Source organism: Jatropha curcas, chromosome 2, assembly GCF_041381405.1.
Source record: "Jatropha curcas cultivar XTBG-Jc1 chromosome 2, XTBG_Jcur_1.0, whole genome shotgun sequence".
NCBI lineage: Eukaryota > Viridiplantae > Streptophyta > Magnoliopsida > Malpighiales > Euphorbiaceae > Jatropha > Jatropha curcas.
Window position 1 is genome coordinate 5,907,448 of NC_143152.1, and position 21,053 is coordinate 5,928,500.

The 21,053-nt window shown below is 30.9% G+C and overlaps 3 protein-coding genes across 8 annotated transcripts; 1 reads left to right on the top strand and 2 right to left on the bottom strand.

Moving 5' to 3' along the window:
* Window positions 1-218: 218 nt before the first annotated feature.
* Window positions 219-3,017, bottom strand: LOC105635845 (ubiquitin-conjugating enzyme E2 variant 1D). The gene is made up of 4 exons (NM_001307965.1): window positions 2,984-3,017; window positions 1,711-1,850; window positions 549-674; window positions 219-359 (listed from the first exon to the last, which is right to left on the bottom strand). The coding sequence occupies exons 1-4, from the start codon at window positions 3,015-3,017 to the stop codon at window positions 219-221; spliced, it is 441 nt and encodes a 146-aa protein (NP_001294894.1).
* Window positions 3,018-8,070: 5,053 nt separating this feature from the next.
* On the top strand, window positions 8,071-15,116 carry LOC105635846 (hypothetical protein). Of its 5 annotated transcripts, XR_001046936.4 has the most exons (5): window positions 8,071-8,258; window positions 9,133-11,322; window positions 13,267-13,350; window positions 13,442-13,725; window positions 14,845-15,116. XR_001046936.4 is itself a non-coding variant. In XM_012218971.3 (2 exons), the coding sequence occupies exon 2, from the start codon at window positions 9,135-9,137 to the stop codon at window positions 11,202-11,204; it is 2,070 nt and encodes a 689-aa protein (XP_012074361.1). In that variant the 5' UTR covers window positions 8,071-8,258; window positions 9,133-9,134; the 3' UTR covers window positions 11,205-11,480. The 5 variants fall into 5 exon arrangements, 1 of the variants encoding a protein (XP_012074361.1); XR_002284545.3 differs by having other exon boundaries at window positions 13,254-13,350; window positions 13,442-15,116; XR_001046937.4 differs by having other exon boundaries at window positions 13,442-15,116.
* Window positions 15,117-17,692: 2,576 nt separating this feature from the next.
* On the bottom strand, window positions 17,693-19,219 carry LOC105635847 (hypothetical protein). 2 transcript variants are annotated; one of them, XM_089717237.1, is made up of 2 exons: window positions 18,674-19,219; window positions 17,693-18,522 (listed from the first exon to the last, which is right to left on the bottom strand). In XM_089717237.1, the coding sequence occupies exons 1-2, from the start codon at window positions 18,899-18,901 to the stop codon at window positions 18,154-18,156; spliced, it is 597 nt and encodes a 198-aa protein (XP_089573363.1). In that variant the 5' UTR covers window positions 18,902-19,219; the 3' UTR covers window positions 17,693-18,153. The 2 variants fall into 2 exon arrangements, with proteins under 2 accessions (XP_089573363.1, XP_089573364.1); XM_089717238.1 differs by having other exon boundaries at window positions 17,693-18,518; window positions 18,674-18,812.
* Window positions 19,220-21,053: the final 1,834 nt, after the last annotated feature.

Below are 21,053 nucleotides of genomic sequence, written 5' to 3' on the forward strand. Positions count from 1 at the left end.
TCCCATTAATCAAACAGCATCCCTTCAACATAGTTTCATAAGAGAAGACAACAAAATGACAAAGAAGCCATGGAGAAGTAGCTGGAGAAGCTTTTTAAGGGCGTTCCCCTGTATGTTCCAAACTTCACCAGATCAACACAGGATTACAAACTATATATTGCATATTGCATAAAATGCAAACGCAATATGTTATATATATCTATATGAGACCTTCAAAGCTAAAAGTAGGTACCCTCAGGAGGTTGGACTAGCTTCCGATTGTGTGGGGCTGCCATCTCCTTCTTCAGCTGCGTCAGTATATCCTCCATAGTGTACTCTCGCTGCCAATTTGCAAGAAGTCCAAACTTCTTTGGTTCCACCTGCAGCAAACAAATATTAACAAGTTACCACATCATTCGCGAGTTCTTATTCAAATACAGTACACATGTTAAACTGGACATCATACAACGAAGCTGGAAAACATTTTTTTTGTGACATAGATTGTTGCTGAAGTACTGAATACATAACAAATTAGGATAGGTGAATGGAGTTTTTGCATATAGCCATACCACCCCAGTTTCATGGTTAACACAAGTCATATTGATCCGCGAATGAAATCGAACACTTGGTGGCTTCTCTGGGTAATCTTTATCACAGAACAGCTTCAACTGATAAATTCGACCTTCATGTACAGTCTGACAAAGGAAAAGACGAGAACTGATTCAACATGAAAACCTTTATAATGCAAATTGTGAGAAGCAAAAAAATGGAAGAAAAGAACAGCTATACTTTTCATTCTGCAGTACAATTAAACAATGTCACGAGCAAAATAAAAGTTTCTGCCTTCAGTTTAATGGATGAAAAAGTGCTTTCTATGCTTGCTTCGTGGCATTAATTAAGGATTAACTATCTGGGAACTTCATGTCCATTCATTATCTCTTTTAATTTGAGAGAAATTCCCCTCCTAACAATCCGAACAATCTTATGGCACTTCAAGAGGTGACCTTGGACCAAAACTGTTAACTTTGTGATTTAATCAAATTGAATTGGTTGCAAATCCATCAAATGACCTGTGAATTTACTAAGGAATGAAGCTTAGCCATGATGAATCTGCTGTCTTGCACAAGTCAGCAGGAGATTTTTTTCCCCCAACCTTCTTGGTAAGGATTAACAATCCCAAGTTCTCACCCTGTCATCTTTAACAAACAAGTTTAATTACATTTTAAGTCTCACCATTACCATTATCATCTAAGTCACTAAATATGTATTACAAAATAAAACAAGACGAATATCAAGAATGAACTTCAAAACATCCTCTGACACTAATCATACAGAATTAGTGAACTTGTAGAAAAACTAAAACAACAAAAAAAGGGAAGTCTGAAACCTGCATGACAATTGCAATTCAGAAAAATTGAAAAAATAAAAAAGAACAGAAAAGATTTGAAATAACAACACTAGTTGCGTTGTACAAAAAACCCCATCCCTAATAATTCCAGGACCGCCTAAAATTTAGATTCTTTGGTTCAATAAAATTTAAAACATAACTGCCATCCACATGCAACAATTCTTTGCTGACTTTGACCAAAGCCCACTGCAAGTCTTCAATGAATCATAATTAAATTATCAATTCTAACAGGCTGCATACATACTATACAAGCAGGGTATAATACATCTTATGGAATGGTTTAAAAAGTGATAGAAAGCAGCAACATTAGAAGAAACAATTACATTGTGAGGACCAATGATAGTGCCAGTCCAGGAACGCATGTAGATATCATCCCCATCGTCCATTCCATAGCTTACAGTTCCATCACCAATACCTTTTTCACCACGTTCAAGTTCCTCCAGCAATCTGAAGTTCCTAGGGACTTCCCCCAAAATTTAAGAAGTTAGTTGCGCAAATAACATGGGCAAAATAGCAACCAATACCATTTTGTTTTATGAGACATAGCAAATAGCCCAATCCTTCAGTTTGCATTAATCAAAGAATTAAAACTATTGAAAACAGCCAAAGTTCAATTTAGAAATCCAATACAAACCATGCCAAAATTAAACTAATAGAAAAAAATGAGAAAATAAAAAAATAAAAAAACCCGATGTCTTCAACAAAATAACGTTAAATAGTTTTTTACTAAGATATCATAAATTCAAACTTTACTTCAAGAATGGTTGATTCATGCAGAGAAATACATATGCACCATTGTATGGGTATACCCAATTGTAACACTTCATTAAAATCACCAAGACGTATGCAAGCGCACATGGGCATTACCAGTTAACCATTATTTCGATCAGGAAAAACACAGGTCATTTCATACGGGAGTAATCAGGGGAAAATGAAAATGGGAAAAATGGTAGGCCTTTTTCAGGGATTCAATATTTTGTTGAACCTTTAGATTAAATCTGTGCTGAAAATTCAGCAAACAAATACTTCCTTCTTCTGACAAGTATACAAAAAGACAATACACAATTTTGATACAAATATCAGTATGTAGCCATTATACAAATTGGCCGGAGCATCTTTCTTCAAGTGGTTGCAGCACTTCTCGTCAAATAAGAATCTCAAGCAATTTCCCAAAATCTAACTTAGAGAATCAGTATCCAGTAGAGTTGCCAATACTCGATAATTGGGAAAACAGCTCCATTACATAAAATCGATCAAACAAGGAGCAAGGAATACAAATTAAATTGGACAGAAATAATTTAGAACTTAATACATAAATAAAAAAGCAGATTTACCCAAACTAATAATCACTCGCCCCAAAGAACACAGCAGAGACCTTCAAACACAGAAATTACAGATGGATTTCACCATGGAAAGCTTACAAAAACCCACAACACCAAATCCACAGAAAAAGACAAAATTAAGGAAATCCCAAATCAAAAGAAGCATCAAACATATAAAACAAATGATATCTGCAACAGATTTTATTAGAAACAAACAAGATCAGACCCAAAAACTCAGAAAAGTGTGTGCTAAATAAGATTGAAAGGAACTGACCCACGACACTCGATCCTCCTGAGCCAAGCGTCATGGGTGGTTAACTGAGGTTTTCCTGTACGTGTTTGTTGAGATCTAATGAAGTGAGGAAGAGAGAGATGCGGAAAGAGAGGGGTCAGAGGTGGAGAATCTATGAAAAGAAAGGCGACGAAGGCAAAGCTTGGAATAAAAATGAGAAATTGAGGGCAAGAAGGATATAGATTATGTTAAACAAATAAAAATAAAAATGACATTTAAATTAATCGGAAAAAAAAAATACATATGTCAAGGGAAGTGAACGATGGGTGGGTGTGGTAGGATTTTTTTGAGAATAAAGTGGACATGTGTAGCGACAGTGGACTGGATTCTTACATGGACCTCTTACTTCGTAGTTTCTGATAAGGCAAAAGCCCATTTTTTGTTTTTTTTTTTTGGTTCGTTTTGAGCAGTAATAATTGTTTCCTTTTTGCATTAACAGTTCTTTGCACAACGTTGCAGGTTCATTCTACTCATTTACATCGTTTTTATACTCGTTTAATTTTAGTATTTATATAATATTAAAATATAAATTTTTATTTATATCAAAATAAATACAATGATTAATATTTATATTGCAATATATATATATATATATATATATATATATATATATATATATATATATATAATGATTTGTTTTTAGCATATCTTATAATGTAATATTTAATTAAAAAGAAAATAATATTTTTTCTCTCTTTAATAAAAAAATATAATTTTATTATTAATTAATTATATAAAATAACTAAAAATTTGTCTTACCATACTGCAAAATATTTTGTCAATAACATATAAATTTTAAACTTCATGTTCTTACACAGAATCCAAAAATAAATTGCTTAAAGTTATCAACTCCACGTGGAAGATTCTTTGTCAAGATTATATATAGAAATACATGAGATTAAATCAAAAATTTTAAAGTCTTATATATTTATTTAAGAAATATTTAAAAAAATTAAAATCTCAAAGGTCTAATTATCTTTACATCTATTTTAAAAAATATATGTCAAAGAAAATTATATCAAAATTAAATGAAATTCGATAAATTAAAAAACAAAGAAGACAAATAAAATATTGAATAAAAAGAGAGCTCTTAAATTTTCTCTTCATTTCATCTTTAATATAGAAAAACCAAAAATAAAAATGATAGCAAATATCCTCGAGCCAGATTATGCAGTCCAGGGTTCATATATCAGTGATTTACACATAAAAAATGATAGCAAATATGCCAAATAGCTATTTTTTTCATTAATTCAAACTTTCTGTAGCCTATTTTTTCAAAAAGATTTCATTAGACTAAAAACAAAAAAAACTTTATTATTTGATATATCAGTCAAATACTATATTCCCACACTTCTATTGTTTTTGTTAAATTAGAAGTATAAATAATTTTAAAATCAATAATATGTGAAATAATCCAAATAAATATACACCATTCACTCCAAAAAAATCAAAGAAAAAAATATTAATTTCATTGTATTTAACTAATAGACTCTAATAGTAAAGTGTTTAACCATATTTTTAAAAAGTCAAAACATAATAAATTTAAAATTTTAAGTTTCATTTTCAATACTTTAATAAATGTTTTTGACTTACCTCTTAGAAGACAATATAAGGTGAGGACATATAATTAAAAATATTAAAACCTATTAATTATAAAAACCATTGGACAATAATGATGTAAGATAAAACAGAGAATAAAAATATACATATTTTCTCAAATTAAAATGTATAAAAAATTTAATTAAAAGGATATTAAAAAAGATAAATATAATCTATTTTCTCAAATTAAAATGCTTAAAAAAAATATAAGTAAAAAGATTTTCAAAATGATAAATGAACCTATTTTCTCCCATTATGATGCATAAAAAATTGAATTAAAATGATATATTAGGAATTCCAAATTAAACTAAGACTATTATAGGAAATCTCATTATTTTCACCTTATTCCCACATTTATATATAAGATAGAATAGCTATCAGCATTTCAATTAGTATTTTATGAAAAGTAAAAAAAAAAAAAAAGAAAGTAACCTTATATAATTCATTCCCTCAAACTCTAAAAACTAATATTAGTTTGAATGCGTTTTAGTTCAACTATTCAAATATTAGTTGATATCGTATAGCAATTGTTGATAACTGATAATTAGTGACTATTAGCGATTAGCTGTAAATGTTACTGTTTGGTAAAATTTGAACAGTGGTTGTTGTTATAATGAAAAATGTATTTTAAGTTATATCTCTCTATAATCTATAATCTACAATTTATCTTATACTATATGTAAATGTTATTTATAATTTACAAATGATCTCCTGGGATCTAGTCCTTAATGGGCTTGAAACTGTTGATTGAATATAATTTATTTAAATTATTTTTTAAATAAATACATATAGATAATTAAGTATTTAGAATTTTGTTTCAAATTTTTTTAAATTTATTTTTAATAAATATATATGATAAAGATATATTTGAAAATTTTTATATTTTTTTTCAATTTTTTATTTAGCAAAGATAAAATTTGTTTTTTATTAAACATTTCATTTATGACAGAGATAAAAAAGAAAATATATTCTTTTATTAATATTTTTTATATATGATTTGATTGGATAATATTTTTTTAAATGAAATTTCAAATATAATATACATAATCAAACCTTTTAAAATTTTTATTTTTTAAATTTTATTTTTAAATAAAATAAACATATGTGTATATGGAGATGACGAATGGTTAAAATATTAATTTCAAAAAAATATAATAATTTTATTTTTATATCTATTTATCTATATAGAAAGTTGAGATAAAGAGAAATTTTATAAATGTCGACTTGATGCTATCTTTTCTCAACCTTTTATTTATGTTTTTTACAAAGGTTAAAAATAATTACTTTGTCTTTTCATAAAATTTTGACTGGATGATTAATTTACATGTTATATAATTTTTTATTTGCTTATTTATTTAATATATATTAGAATATTAAAAAGTATCTTCTATATTATATTTTTCATATCTCATTTTCTTTTAATCAAGTTTGATATCCATAATTCAATAAATATACATGCGTCGACAATAAACATTGTTATATTTTTTGCCTTTTTTTTTTTAAGATAGGAAGTAAATTTATTATTAAATGCATGTTTAAGTTTTGAACATAAGCTTTTATATGTACACGTACATACATTGAAACATATTTGTTAGGTGATGTAGAATTGTGTATATATAGTTATAATGAATTTTAGATAATTGATGATATAAATTGAACTGAAGTGTGTATGTATACTGTTGTTTTATTATTTAACCGTTATATTTACATTAATCTCATATGAAATTTTATTTTAACATTTTAAAAATCTAAATAATATAAGATAAAATTATAATTAATATTTAATATTTAAAAATAAAAAATGAGTATAAATAACAAGTAAAAAAAAATGAACAATGACAACGTGCAATGGACGTCATAAAAAAAAATCTAGAAGAGAATGTGCATGTATGTTGAATACTCATTTATCTATTAAAAATCAGGTAATTTTTGTAGTAAGTAGATCTTTTTTAAGGTACAGCTGATGATGATATTAGGAAGTAGTAATTCAAAATACTATAGGTCATAAAATTAGAATCCATTGATCTATTTTATGAGATATGGTATAGAGTTGTTTCACTGTGGGATTAATTGCTTAAAAAGTTTTAGCATATTTTAATTTTAATGTAATTTTTATTTTTTCATTACTTAGTTATTATATTCATGTTTTAATTTCAATATGAAATTATGTCGTAACATTATAAAAATTTAGAAAAATAAATATAATTATACTTAATATCATACAAAATAAAAAACGAGTATAAAATGAGCAATAATAATTCGCAACGCACATTATAAAAAATTAGTCTATATAAGAGTGGAAATAGAGAGTGTATTATTGAAATTACCAAAAATACTCTACTAAGTTTTTGGATTGGCACAACCGCTGAAAATCAATGAGGAGAATTTGTCTTACTTTTGTAGTTTAATTTTAGAATGCAGATTTCTAATTCAAAAACTTTGTTTTTGTTCTATTATTATTATTATTTTTAAAAAAATTATCGAATAAAGTTGCTCATTTACTTATAATTCATGCTTACATTTTTGATTGGTTTGAAAGAACGGGATTCTATTATTCGATCCCTTTTAGTTTTATTTTTGAGGTTGTCTTTAATGATTTAGTTTAATGAATTTGCATAAAAAAACTAAATATTTTATGACTAGAGGTGAGAGTTTGAAAAAAAAAAATGTAAATATATAAAAAAAGAATAAAGCTCAATTTGCCCTGTGAACTTAGGAGCAATATTCAATTTGTTCAAAATCAACTTTTTGTACAATTTACACTATAAATTAGCACAAAAAAAGGACCAATTTATTACTCAAAATAAATTTAATTTAAAATAAAATATAATTAAAAACTAACGAAATATTTTATTTAGATAAAGTACAATTAGAAAATAACTAAAAAAATAAAAATTTTTAAACTAAATACTCATATGATCAAATATTTTCTAATTTTATAATTTTTTAAATCAAATACTTTGTTTAGTTATTTTTTAAATCAAAGATAAAACACTATATTTTTTTTTATAATTATTGGTATGTCTTCAAATAATTTTCCCTTCTTAATTTCAAAATTTTTAAAAATTTTTATTGGTTAAAAATATTTTAAAAAATTTTTATAAAAAATTAGGTGTTTTATTTTTTTATGCAAATTCAGAGGTAAATTATACAAAAAATTGACTTTTGAATAAATTGAATATTGTTTTTAAGTTCATGGAGCAAATTGATTTATTTCTGTAAAAAACTGATAATGTTTATCATAAATTTATTCATTTGACTCTAGTTATATTTTTAAAATAGGAAAAATGTATTGAATTTAAATTGTTAATTTTTTATTTTGGTCATTTTGAATTGAAATTTCTAATGGTATTCACCAATAATCCCGTCAACCTGTTGGTCATCGAGTGGCTCACAACTGCGGATCAGAACCACTAAATACCTGCCACGTCTACAAAATATGAGAAGAAAGAGCGTAGAAGTGTATGGGAAAAGGAAAGGAAGGAAAAACAAGGCATCAGGACTTGAGGCAAATAAGACCACTAAGGAGTCCAGACCCTCCGCTAGCGCGATTCAACGTACAGTACAGGTCAGGTCACAAGCGAGCGAGCGAGCGAGCGAGCAAGACTAAGACAGATTCCAAGTGAAGCAATCGATTGTTTTCTATTACTTTCTTCTGGTATTACTGTTTTTCCTCTTCTACTTGACCATTTCACGTTGTCTATTGCTGTTTCATGCTTATGTTTTAAATGCATACCAGGTGTTCGATGAAATTCCCACTATCATCTTCATCTTCCCTGTTTATCCGCTGATTTTGTTGTTTTCTGTTATTTGAATTGGTGGACTTTTTTATAAGGTTTAAATTTTTTTTCTCCAACTTGTCGTTTGTGCTTCCAGAAACTGTACATTCAAAATAAGGTATTTTATATCATTTTTCATTGGTTTGCATGATTATACGGATTTGAGTTACATATTTGTGGTTGATACTAATTGTTGAGGCAGTCGATGAGGATCTAAAACGTCTATGAGAAATTATTTACTAGGGTTTTTGCCTTTTTGGCAAAAATGCGGAGAAAAGTGGTGTTTTGTTCTATTTGTTAAAAAATAAAATTCCGGCTTTATGTTTTTCAGAGAGAAAAAATAGAAAACAATGAATGGGCTTTATACATATCATGTGAAACAAGCTGCTGCTTCGTGGTACAGCAAATAAAATATTAAAACCTGATGTCTTAACACTGATGGACTTGTTTTTCTAGCATAATAGCAGAATTGCATGAGCTTACTATGGTCTTGGGTTTCTCAGATGCTGAATGCAATGACTTGTTTTCACTTTTCCCCTGTGAAGAACAGAAATCAACTAAGGAACCATAGGTCCATTAAATTGTTGTTTGGGTAGTGCATAAAAATGCTTCAGATATATGTAGAGTAATCGTATCTGTTGTTGTAAAAGTGCAATCTATTTCTCTTGAAAATTAATAGGTTTTTTTTTTTTTTTTTTTATTTTTTTTTTATTTTTTTATTTTAAATTTATTAACAGATTAAATTTGTTGCAGTGATGTCTCTGTATATTGGTAATCTGTCATCACGCAGTCGACAAGATGAACTACAACATGTCTTCCAAAAGTTTGGGCGATGCAATGTACGATTGAAAGATGGATATGGATTTGTAGTATATGAATTCCCTCCAAATGCAAAGAAAGCTTTGAGAGCACTACAAAAGAAGTACATTTGTGGTGAGCCATTAACTCTCACATGGTCAAATAAACAGCCTAGACCATTTGAGAGATCAGTGAGGTCTACAAGATCCCATAATAAGCCACAGCATGGCATGTATTTTGTTAAAGGAGGGGATTATGCTAAAGGAAAGTTGGGTTCTAATAATCAGGATTACAGGATGAGTGTCAAGCAATCAGATGTTTTCAGCAGAAGGCATGGTTCAACTGACAAGCTTGATAAAGAGGCAACATACCTCAAGTATGATCCCAAAAATAACTTGGAGGAAGAGCATCATGGATATAAGGAAGATTTTTTGAGTGAAGGTGATAGGTTTGAGCCTGTGCCAGCTGATAGGTGGGGCAAGCAATTTCATGACAAAGTGAATGAAAAGGGTGTTGACCATGCTGTAGAATTTGACAGATACGAACCTTTACAAGGTAAAGATAGAAAAACTAATGATGAAATACGTCAGATGGTCCATCGCGATGATTCTTCTGGCATACAAAGCCCTCCAAAAGGTATAGGAACAGATCACATTAGTGAAGTGAAGTTGAAACGTCCTAATGATGGGAAACTCCAGGTTACTTGCTACAGATGTGGAGGTTCAGGTCACAAGAAACGCAATTGTCCCCAGGAAAATACTTCACTTAGAAAGTCCTCTACGTCTGACAGTAGGCATGATGATGAAATCAATAAAAGAGGTGAGCATGAAAGTGAACTGGAAAAGTTTGGATCCGGGTCAGGGGAAAGGCTGCGGTCGGGTGGGGATGCAAATCCCGGAAGGCAACTTGAGAATGATATGAAATCATCTGGCTTAGGAAAACATCAAAGATCAAGACGCAGTAGAAGCTCCCCTGTAGGAAGGGAAACTGATATGTCTAAGAAAAAGCAATATGACAGAAATAAACGAAGTTGGAAGGAAATTGGATCTCCAAAAGGACAGAGCTCAAAGAAAGCAAGAAGTTCATTTTTATCTCCCTCCAATTCTGATTACACTGCATCACCATCTCACTCAGCATCTCGATCCTCTGAGCATGTAAATAGGTCTTACAAAAAGTCTATATCAAGGTCAGTATCTTCAAGGGCCGGTTCATTGTTGTCTCAATCAAGGTCTAGTCCAACAACATATTTTTCTAGATCCAAAGTCTCCAAGTCTAGAGCAAGGTCAAGCTCCAGAACATCTTTGTCTGTCTCACTTGGTTGTCCCTTACATTCTTCTTCAAATAAGGCTCATGTTAATCTGAAGGGATCTTCAGATAATGGTACAACTTCTGAATCTATTGAGAAAGGGCAACTGGTTGAAGGTGATAACTGGTTGGGGGATTCAAACCTAGAAAATGGAATGGTGGTGGCGAACAATGAAAATGCAGCACCTCCTTCCAAAATGGTAATTGAAATAGAGAAGGACCAGCCTGTGGAAAACGATCATGAAGACCACAAGGTGGCATCTGGGTCATTGCATGAAGTAGCAGATCCAAGCACAACAGCAGGTGACAAAGGCACAGTTGACACCGGGAGTTTCTGTACAAAGGGGCTTGTAGAAATGGACTGTCAAAATTCTGATGAATTAATGATGGAGCACGTGCCTATTCCACTGAACAACCTAGATTCAGGAAATCGTGTCAGTTCATGCTCTGACCATTCAATAACCCTTTCCTCAGAGGAGTTATGCAAGGTGTTGAAGCATTATTATGGGCTCGATCTTCAGGATACAAATGATAGGCATTTACAAACAGAGGCTTACTTTGGTTCTGCTCGCTTGTGGCCTTGGGAGGTAATCTACTATAGAAGGTTGAAGAAGGGTCCTATCTCCATTGAGAACTATGCCAGGCGAGTAGAGCAGAACAGGGAATTTGGTATAGTTGACAAATATATCAGAAGTAGTAGTGGATGGAAAGAATTGGCCTGATAGAATCTATGAAAGATATTTTATTGGTATTTCGTTCAAAATTCATACTTCAAACCCTACTCTTATTGGAATTATATGCAATATTTCTGTTGGGTAATCGAGGAGAAACTTTGAACAGGTAACATCCAGGATATGTTTCACATGATTATAATGTTTTGCTGAACTTTTAGAATCCATATGATTGTATTTAGAAGGTTTAGTCTTGAGCTAGGATGTTCAGCAGTTGTACACGTTTTGAAATGAAGATGAAATTAGTAAAAGTCTTTTCCTGATTTAGATAGTCTTCTTTTTGGTGTGCGTTTGATGCTATAGTGGATCTTTATCTTTTAGCTGTACATAATACTTATTGAGCCTTATTGCCCTGAATTTTCTGATAAGAGTTGAATCTTACTGCCTAGCACATGTGTGCTTTAAGAAGTTGTTCTCCTGTGTTCCTGTAGGTCATAGCATGCTTCCTGTAAGAAATCATACATTCACTCGCTTCCTAATTGTCATTCATGAAATTATTCCACTTCAATCCCAATTTCAGCTCAAAATTTTTCCCCACAAATTTTATTATGAATGAAACTGTTCTTACTGATATGCTGGCATAAAATAATATATGACCATATGTCTTGGTAGGTTTATACTGTGACAAGCATCAAGAATTCGCATGCTAGAAAAAATAAATTAGGAACTATTTTGGTTCAATTCATAATTATGAAATTCAAAATTTCTTGAGAATATATGGTTTGATTGATGAATATACTTCGAGTATTGTGAAAGGCATATTGCTCATCCTGACCTACATCAGAGAAACTGTTGCATTATGTTTTTGTTTTTCTTTTTTTTTTTTTCTTTGTCAATTGTGAGAGGCGAATCTATCTTGAAATTTATGCTAAAATATCATGTAAAGAAATGGTTCTCCTAGTGTAAGATAGCAGGCATTGTATGTTCTGACCAAATAATTAATGGAGATTGTTTGCCTGCCTGCTTATTTGAAAATGAACAGAGATCCATGGTAGTTGTGTGAAATTTCTGTGGTGTGATGTTGCCTGCAATGTTTCTGTGCATGCATGTGTGCGACAGAGAGAAAAGGAAGGACAGAGGGGTGTGTCTATGTTTGGGTTGGGGACTTGGGTAGTTCTAGTGATAGCATAGAATTGGACAGAAGTTAGTGCTTAACTTTAAGCTTAGGCTGGTTCAGCTCTGATACAAAGCCAATTATTTTAAAGTTCATTACCCTAGGAGACTCTCTTGAAGGATGCTGGATTTTAACAACCATGGAGGATTCTGAATCCTTATGTTGTCTTGCATTGAAAATCATCAGATGACTTTTCCAACTAAGCAGCTTAGCTGCACTTAGAAGAAGATTTGCTGATTATTGTGAAAATTAAAGTGGGGTTCTTAGATTGGCTTTTTCCATCTCTGCAGTGCAGGCAGTCTCCTTGAAATGTTCATTTTCAGTTTCTACCTTTTTTCTTGATGAACTCTAGAACATGACTTCACCTCAAATAGGGGGATTGAGATGTGTACAAGATCAAGGAGAAATGGTTGCAACTAGACACTAATTACTTTGATTTCCTCCATTAAATATAAAAAAGTTTAAGTGCAATTTTTAACTGTATTTTTACATGCTTTTATGTTGTTTTTCGCAAATTGCAAATGAAAATCTCCTTTCAGAAAAAAAAAAAAAAAGAATGGAAGTGGTAATTTTAAGAACCTGGCTTATGGTGCAATTTCACTGAAGAGCTCAAAAGCAAAAATGTAAGGAACATGGTGGGTGATGAATTTTTTTTATATCAAAAATTGCTCGAAGGACCTGCTATACAGTTTCACTGACTTGATTCGAGCTTAACTTCAACTTTTGCCTTAAATTAGCGTCTTTGTTCAATTTCCCTTCCCTCAGTTGAACAAGTTTATTTATATGTTTTATGAAAACCTTAGTGTCTTTAGAAATTGGTTCATAGCATCAATCAAGTGTAGAGGTTCTTTAATCCTGGTGGAAATGCCTTTATGTATATATGACTTTATATAAGCAATGATAATAGTAATTGTTCTCATCATCAGTTCTCATTGCCAGTACCAGCTTTCTCATCATTCTGGGTGGTGCCATTACTTGATTGAGGTTGTGAAATTGTCATCTTCAATCTGAAGTGCACAGAAGGTAAAGTTCTCAACGAACATTTCTTAATTGAATTATGGTGTATCATTAGTTTCTCCGTTAATGTTTGAACTTGGTAGTTCTCTCATTTCAGCTTATCCATGATGGTTCTGCTGGTTGAGCTTAGGCTTAAGTGTTGGACAAGCTCCTTTATCACAAGTATTATCTTTTTGGTTTGCACTTCTACATGATCAGTTTGCTGTGAGACAATAAGATGTTTAATGTGGAGTTTCACGCCACTTAACCAATGAACATAAAAGCTACAAAAATTGTAAGTGATGTAAAAAAAGGGAATATTTATCATTCAACCTGTTCGTATGGCCCCTCTCCTTCACAAGGGAGCATGGGACCCCTCTCCCTTCAGTCGAGGATCTTCCGGTAAGCAGTATCATGGATCCTTATTAATTATATAGGAGTCTATGTTTTTCCAGTTGATTTCCTTCCTTGATATCCTACCGAGTGATGATTAATATTTGTTTGCTACAATATGTAGAAACAACACATTGGTATTTTCTAGGTTGTATAATGCTGATATATATTTTCTGCGATATTGAGCTCTGTTTGACGTGTTATGTATTTTGGTGAGGATGACGGCAGTAACAGCTAATAAGGACATTAATGGGATGAATCAAGATTTGTTTATTTGTAAGCTGTGAAGTTCTTTGCACAAATTGCTTCCTTCTCCATAATAAGAATTCTTTGTGGTTTTGAAGCTGTCAACAGTAACTTGTGGCACTGCAGCACTGTAAATGAAAAGTATAGGAGGAGAAAAGAGAAGAGTCTGCCAGACACACTGACCTTTCAAATTAAATCAAAATATTTTTGAAATTCTGTTTTAAGAAAAACCTAAATAACTAGGTTACAGGAATATTTATTGACCTGAATCAAACCAGGAAAATTCTAAACTGATACCAACTAGGAAGCAACACTTTTAAAATAAGAAAATTCCCAAATAATAATGAACTTATATTTCATAAAAAGGAAGTTATGTTAGACTCTAGTCACAATAATCTAAATTTACATGTTAAACATCAAATTAAATTAATTCATAAACTTCTTTTTTCTTTTTTTTTTTCCCCCTCTACTGATTTGTTTTCTTCAGCTTAGGTGATCAATGGGAACACTCCCATGTCATGCAATCCTTTTGGTGGACTCTAGTTTCTCATATTTGCTAATTAAGTATATATCCTGCTAGATTTCCTAGTTTAGCAGTTTCATCTAATGCATCATGTTTTTCGTGTATGCAGATTATTCATGACAGCTATAGACTCTTGCTCTGTTCTGTTAATTACATATTCTTATATTGGAATGCCTTATTTAGCGATTGATGTTTGGTTTGTTTTCTTGTTATCTACATCCTTGGCTAGTGGAGAATATTGTAAGACCACATGTTAGCTGTAGATTGGCTATTTCTGAATTCAGGGAAAAAAAAAATAATATAATAATTTTTTTCTGATGAACTTTTGTTTAGGAACTTACTCTGATCTTTAATTGCAGGTCCTATTGACACATCCATAAGAATTCGAGGATTGTGTTTGACTTCGTGGTTCAGGTCAAGGAAATTGAGTATCATGTGCTTGCTGTCTCTACATGAAAAGCAATTGATTACATCAGTCTTAGGTCACGTCAGAGCTCGAGAATTCACCAACAAATGTAGCAGTCTACCAGTGATAGCTTGAGGTTAGTTTATTTGTTTTAGTAACATAGAAAACATTTTTCAAGTTAATTTTACTGATCTAATAGAATTTGTAGAAAAAAATTTATTGGTTTCTTCCTATATTGTTAACTTTAAATTTATGTTCATGCATATGCACCTCATAATAAAGATGAGAGAAACAAATGTCACTAATGCTTCGTCTGGCAATTACTGTTTCTGATAATTTATAGTATTACTGATACAAGTCAAACACATTAAACTTTGGTCCTAACTTTGATAATATTAGACGGTGGATAATTTCCATAATTTTATGTACGGATATGCTTATGCAAAATTGCAATAAAATTCTCATTAAGACCTTTGAATGATGATTTTCAGATTGTGTTTATGTTGGCCTTCTTCATTTCACGTTAGAGTGGCCCTCTTTTCTTTGTCCACCTGGCATGATGATGTCACCATATTCGTTTACTTGGGTCGTTTCTGATGTGCATGACTTAGGCTATACTCTTTGCCTTTGACATTATATATATATATATATATATATACATATATATATATATATATATATATAGAGAGAGAGAGAGAGAGAGAGAGAGAGAGAGTATGATATCCTATTTTTATTCCTATTTTTCTACAATACTTGGAGAAATGGAAAAACATGAGATAATGCTTTTTTTTTGGCACTCCCTGGGCTTTTAATGTGTAATTTCAATAGTATGATATCTATGTGCATATTTGCGGGGAGAGAGAGTAGTATGAGTTTTCTTGATGTGGTTGTTTGAGTTTTTATTGAGAAAAAACATTACTCCCTTCATTTCACTTTAATAGTAATATTTGATCTTTCACAATGATTACAAAAATGATTAGAATACATTAATTTTCAAAAAAAATATATGGTAGAATATCTAAATTTTCTTTTTTAAAATTAAAAGCTTCTCATTTAATTTGGTTACAAAACACCTAATAAATATGGATAAATTGAAAAAAAATAATTAATGTAGTCTCAAAATCCTAAATGAGCACTTAAAGTGGAACGAAATAAAATCCCTATTTGTTACTATTAAAGTGGAAGGGATGAAATATATTAAAAATGTTAATAATTAAATGGTATAAAAAAAATGTCTTTATGGATTTTTTTAAATATCTACGTATAGTAAATTTGACATTATTTAGCTATAAAAGCTTTAAAGTACTAAATAACAATTTCAAATAGTTCTCTTTTTTTTTTCCCAATAATATAAAGTAGTCCTCGTTGGAAAAACGGTTCCTAACCTCATTGCCTAATAAACCTTATGTGTGAGATGAGGAAGATGGTTTGAAAACAATAAACAGAAATTAATGGTGAGAACATGGACAAGGAATGATAGTCATAGTCGAGAAGGGTTTTGCCAAAATAGAGAATGGCAACAGAGAGGTTGCATTGAGTGATTGGTAAGAAGGGTAGTGAAAAGGAAAGGAAAAAATTGAAGAAAAGAAAGATTGAACAATAGCCCAAGGTGGAATTAAATTTGTATTTATCATCTGACGTAATAGCCCTTCATTATGCCCAACTGTCTCAATTACTCTTGCATTTATGTGTTTTAATGGCGTTTCAATCTAATATAGCCCCTCTTTTTTCAATGCCCGAACTACCCGACTTCCCCTTCTTTCTTCATTTACTTAATTGCCCCCACCTTTTTCCTTCAATATAATTATCTGACCTATATGTATCAAAATCTTTCTGTTAATGTGGTTTTTAGGATAAATAACAATGTTTCCTCTTGTGTTTAATCTGGTTTTTGATCTTGATCTTGTTCTTGTTGATATCTAACTAGCAAGAAGCAAGCAATAAAGACCGTTAAAGGGTTGCCCAATTGTGAAACTTTAGGGCCCTAACTCGGCAAAGATTTGTCATTTCATAGCCTTGACACTTGCCTACTCCTCCTGCTTTCTTTTAGGTTGCGGATGTTTTTGTATTATTCTGTGAATCAAAACGGTAAAGTCAACAACATGTTCCTAATGTGCTTCTTGGCTAAGAACATAATCACATTTGTTCTCTTTGTTGCCTAGTGGTGAATCCTTAGTCATCCTATAAGCTTTTGTTTTTAGCATATATAGTCATCATCTCCATTAAGAATTATGTTTTATCTGTTTTGCCCAGTGATTTAGAGATTAGCAGTTAATTACTAACTTAAATAACAACTCAAATCAAACATTGTTCTGAAACTAGTTGGTTTAGTCAGTGATTTAGAGATTAGCGTATTAAACATTAACTCGAATAAAATCGTAATCCATACCTAGTTGGGTTCGGGTATAGATATCTGTTTTCCAGGATAGAGAGATTAACCTGTAATCATCATTAGGTGCAAATGAGCATAGGTTTGGTCCCCATGAAGTCTACTGTTGGTGAAAATTAAGCTAGGCGTGGGTTATTTCATGACGCGGTGGGGCCTTTAGTCACAGCCACTGCTATGTTCAAAATCTGCTTTCAAGTAAAAAAGGGTTCTTCTTCTTGTCACAGATTTACCCATCTCATGATTACCAAGTAAACTAACTGATTATTCACATTCCCATTAGTTTAGCTGACATGGACGATGTGTCAGTGCCGTGTAATCGTCAACATGGCATAACCCAACTGGCTGTCAGAAAATATAATAGACTTCAAAGTAGATTGAAACAAAAAAACAAGGGGGGTGGGGGGAGATAAAATAAAATCATAAAATACCTAACATTCATTGGAAAATCTGGCCTGCTGAAACTAACCAGCTTACATTGTCTTCTGCTAAAGAGGGAAGAAAGCTGAACCCAAAAAGAAACAGAGACTACTACTGCCTCTGAGTTCATATATCCCATTTTCTTTTTTTTTTTTTTTTTTTTTTTTTTTTCCTATGACTAGAATTTAAAAAAAAAAAGAAACAAAAAAAAAGAAAAAAGAAAAAAAGAAATAGTACTATTCAGGCTCCAACTTTTTTATTTTCCTAACTTTCTCTTTCCCTACATTCGTACCAATTTTAAACCTCCACCCATAAAAAAGAAAATGGAGCCCAGATAGCACTATTTTAGATACAAAAAAAAAAGAAGCAAGATATAGAGAGCCTATTAATCCTAATGGTTGCACAATCAGAACAAGGAACCCTACTCTGTTTTTCCTTTTTTCGTTTTTCTTTGTTTCAATTGTTCCTTGTTTGGGTAGTATTGTCATGGAGAAAATCGAGCAACACAGTACTCTTGCACTTGGGGCATTTAGGGTCATTTTCAGACAGCATAACATACATGAGGCACCTAGGACATCCAACAAGGACCATTGAAGTAGCTTCAGGGCTATTTGTGTATCGCAGAGCATCTTCTTGGTTAAGCTCTGATGATACACATGAACTTGGTGGTGATGTTGGTGAAACCGTTGCTGATCGCGTTGGCGACTCCACTCTCGGATTATCCCTTGGAGGTGATAAATTCAGCTTCAACTCAAGCTTTGGTCCTCCATTACCGTTTCTTCTATTCATCTTGTTTTTGTTCTTTGTGTAGTATATTTCACCTGTCTAAAAACAGAGCAAGTTAGAGTTCAATTCATCAACTAAAATACATATAGTAAGTAAACAAATTGCAGGACTGTAAAATTGCAAACTCAAACCTTGTAGAAGCCTAATTAACCCTAAAAACAAAAATAAAAGTACAACTTGATGACCTTACCTTAAGATCAAGGAACTTCTGGCAACCTAAAGGCAAAGGAGAGGGTTCTTCTAGTTCAATATATGAAGAAGAAGAAGAAGAAGAAGGGTTAGTAGTATGAAAGAGATCAAGAGTAGTATTAGTAGTAACTGAAATTGCTAGGGTTGAAGCATGACTAATAACACTAAAACCATCAAAATGATCTTGGTGAGAGGGTTGGTGTTGGTGGGTTTGACCCTGTAAGGCCATTATATATAAAGGGGAAAAACTGAAGAGAGAGAGAAATAGGTATTTGCTTTAAAGCCTAAATTTAATTATGGGAAGGAGAGGTGGAGAGTGTAGGAAGAGAGAGAGAGAGAGAGAGAGAGAGAATTGAATTGAATTGAATTGAATTGAAGTGTTGTGTGGAGGAAGAGTGTAAATTGCGGCCAGGAAATGTATTAATGAATTGGAAAAATCCCAAGGAGCAAGCAGGAGGAGGAAAATTGGAGTAAATATTGCAATTACAAATTGGCAGCAAACCCTTTCTTTCATTCATTGCTTTTAGGAGAGGAAAAGAAAGAAGAGGGGTCGGTGTTTTAAAGTCTTTGAGAGCAATATGGCACAGGAAAGACCAAATTGCTTTTATTAATTGGAATTAATATATATACATTTTTATTTTATTTTGAAAAAAAGAAAAGAGAAAGCAGTAGCACCACCTAAGAATTTAATAGAAAACACCAAGAAATTAAATGTCAACTAAATTAAAGTGAATAGAACAGCTAAACCTAATTTAAATATCCACCAGTACTTAAAAAGATATTGAAAGCTAAAACAACCAGAAAAATTAAATGACAACACCCATAAATCACTTAGGAAACAACAACAATTTAATTATCAATTAAAGAGGAATAACACTCATTATTATCTATTTTCTTCCCTTTTTTTTTTTTTTTGCTACATATAAAATAATAAATATTTTTTTATTAAATTGTGTTATTTGGACTATTTATTTATTTATCAATATAATTAATTATTTTTTTTAATTGTATTACGAGATTTTACAACTACTGATATAATTATGGAGTTTTATTTATCAATATATTATAAACTTTTAAAAGGAAAAAGTATTAAAATTTAAAACGCCTACATTCTGAATCAAACATTGAAATAAAAAATTAATCCAATAAAAATAAGTTTAATGATTTATGATCACATATAACTTTATCTTCAAAATCTAAATATATTTTTTTTAGAAACGATTCCATATTTAAAATTTATTGGTTCGACTAATATTAACAATACAAACATAAAATATCAGTTAAAAGCTGGACACATGGGCCGTTAGATTTTCCATTTATATCAACTTTGACTCCACGTGGCAACCAATAGTTAACCCTCTTCAAGTGACATTTGGCGCTTATTATTCACATATCAGTTCAACCTTTAACTCCCGCCGTTTGACTATGGCTATAAAATAAATAAATAAATAAAATCATAAGGAGTATATACATAAATATATATGCTATATTTTAATTATAAAAATCTCAAATTCCAATATATTTTAATTTATTGAAATTACAATTATTTTAAAATTGATACTTTAAGTTAAATGTTGAAGATTAATTAATAAAAAATAAAATTTCATATTAAATAAATGATTTTTTTTTGCAAAAAATAAATGATATTTTAAATTGTTTTATCCTAAAAATTAAAAGAGCAATTTTACTAAAAACATATTATACTAAATAAAATTATTGGAGAGAAATCAAAAAAAATATTTTTTTATCAAAGCATAGTAATATTTATATAGAAAGATTTTTTTTTTTTTAAATGGAAGAAATGACATGCAGTTTAAAATGTTATCGTCAGCATGTTAATAACACATATACTTATAGAGCCATATGATGAGACCTGGTATTTCTTGAGAAGGTATGTAGCCTTGGCTTTTCCATGCACTACAACGAATGAATGAACAACTGATTTGCTATCAACCCGAATCGGCCACGCAAAATCTAATGGTTAATATATTTGCGACCGAAAACAAGGTCGGTCGCATATTTGCAACTGGTTATGGTCATCGCTAAGTTTAGATATTTGGTCGCAAAATGCTACCTCGTGTGCAAAATACGACAGTGCAAATTTGCAGTTAAACGGTGGCTAAAAGTGGTCGCAAAATTCTCTCCAGTCGTTACAATCTATAATTTAAAAATATATTGCTTTGCTTCAAACAAACTGAAAAGAAAAAAAAAAAAAAAATCCTCTTCTCCCTTCTAGAAGAAATAATCACCTCATTTTATTTTTTGAAATTTATTTTTTCAGCACAGTGCTGACTTCGTATTGAAAAAAGTCCACATCTTTAATCATATAATTTATTAAAAAATTACTGATTAATTCAAATTTTTCACTTTTTCTTACATTA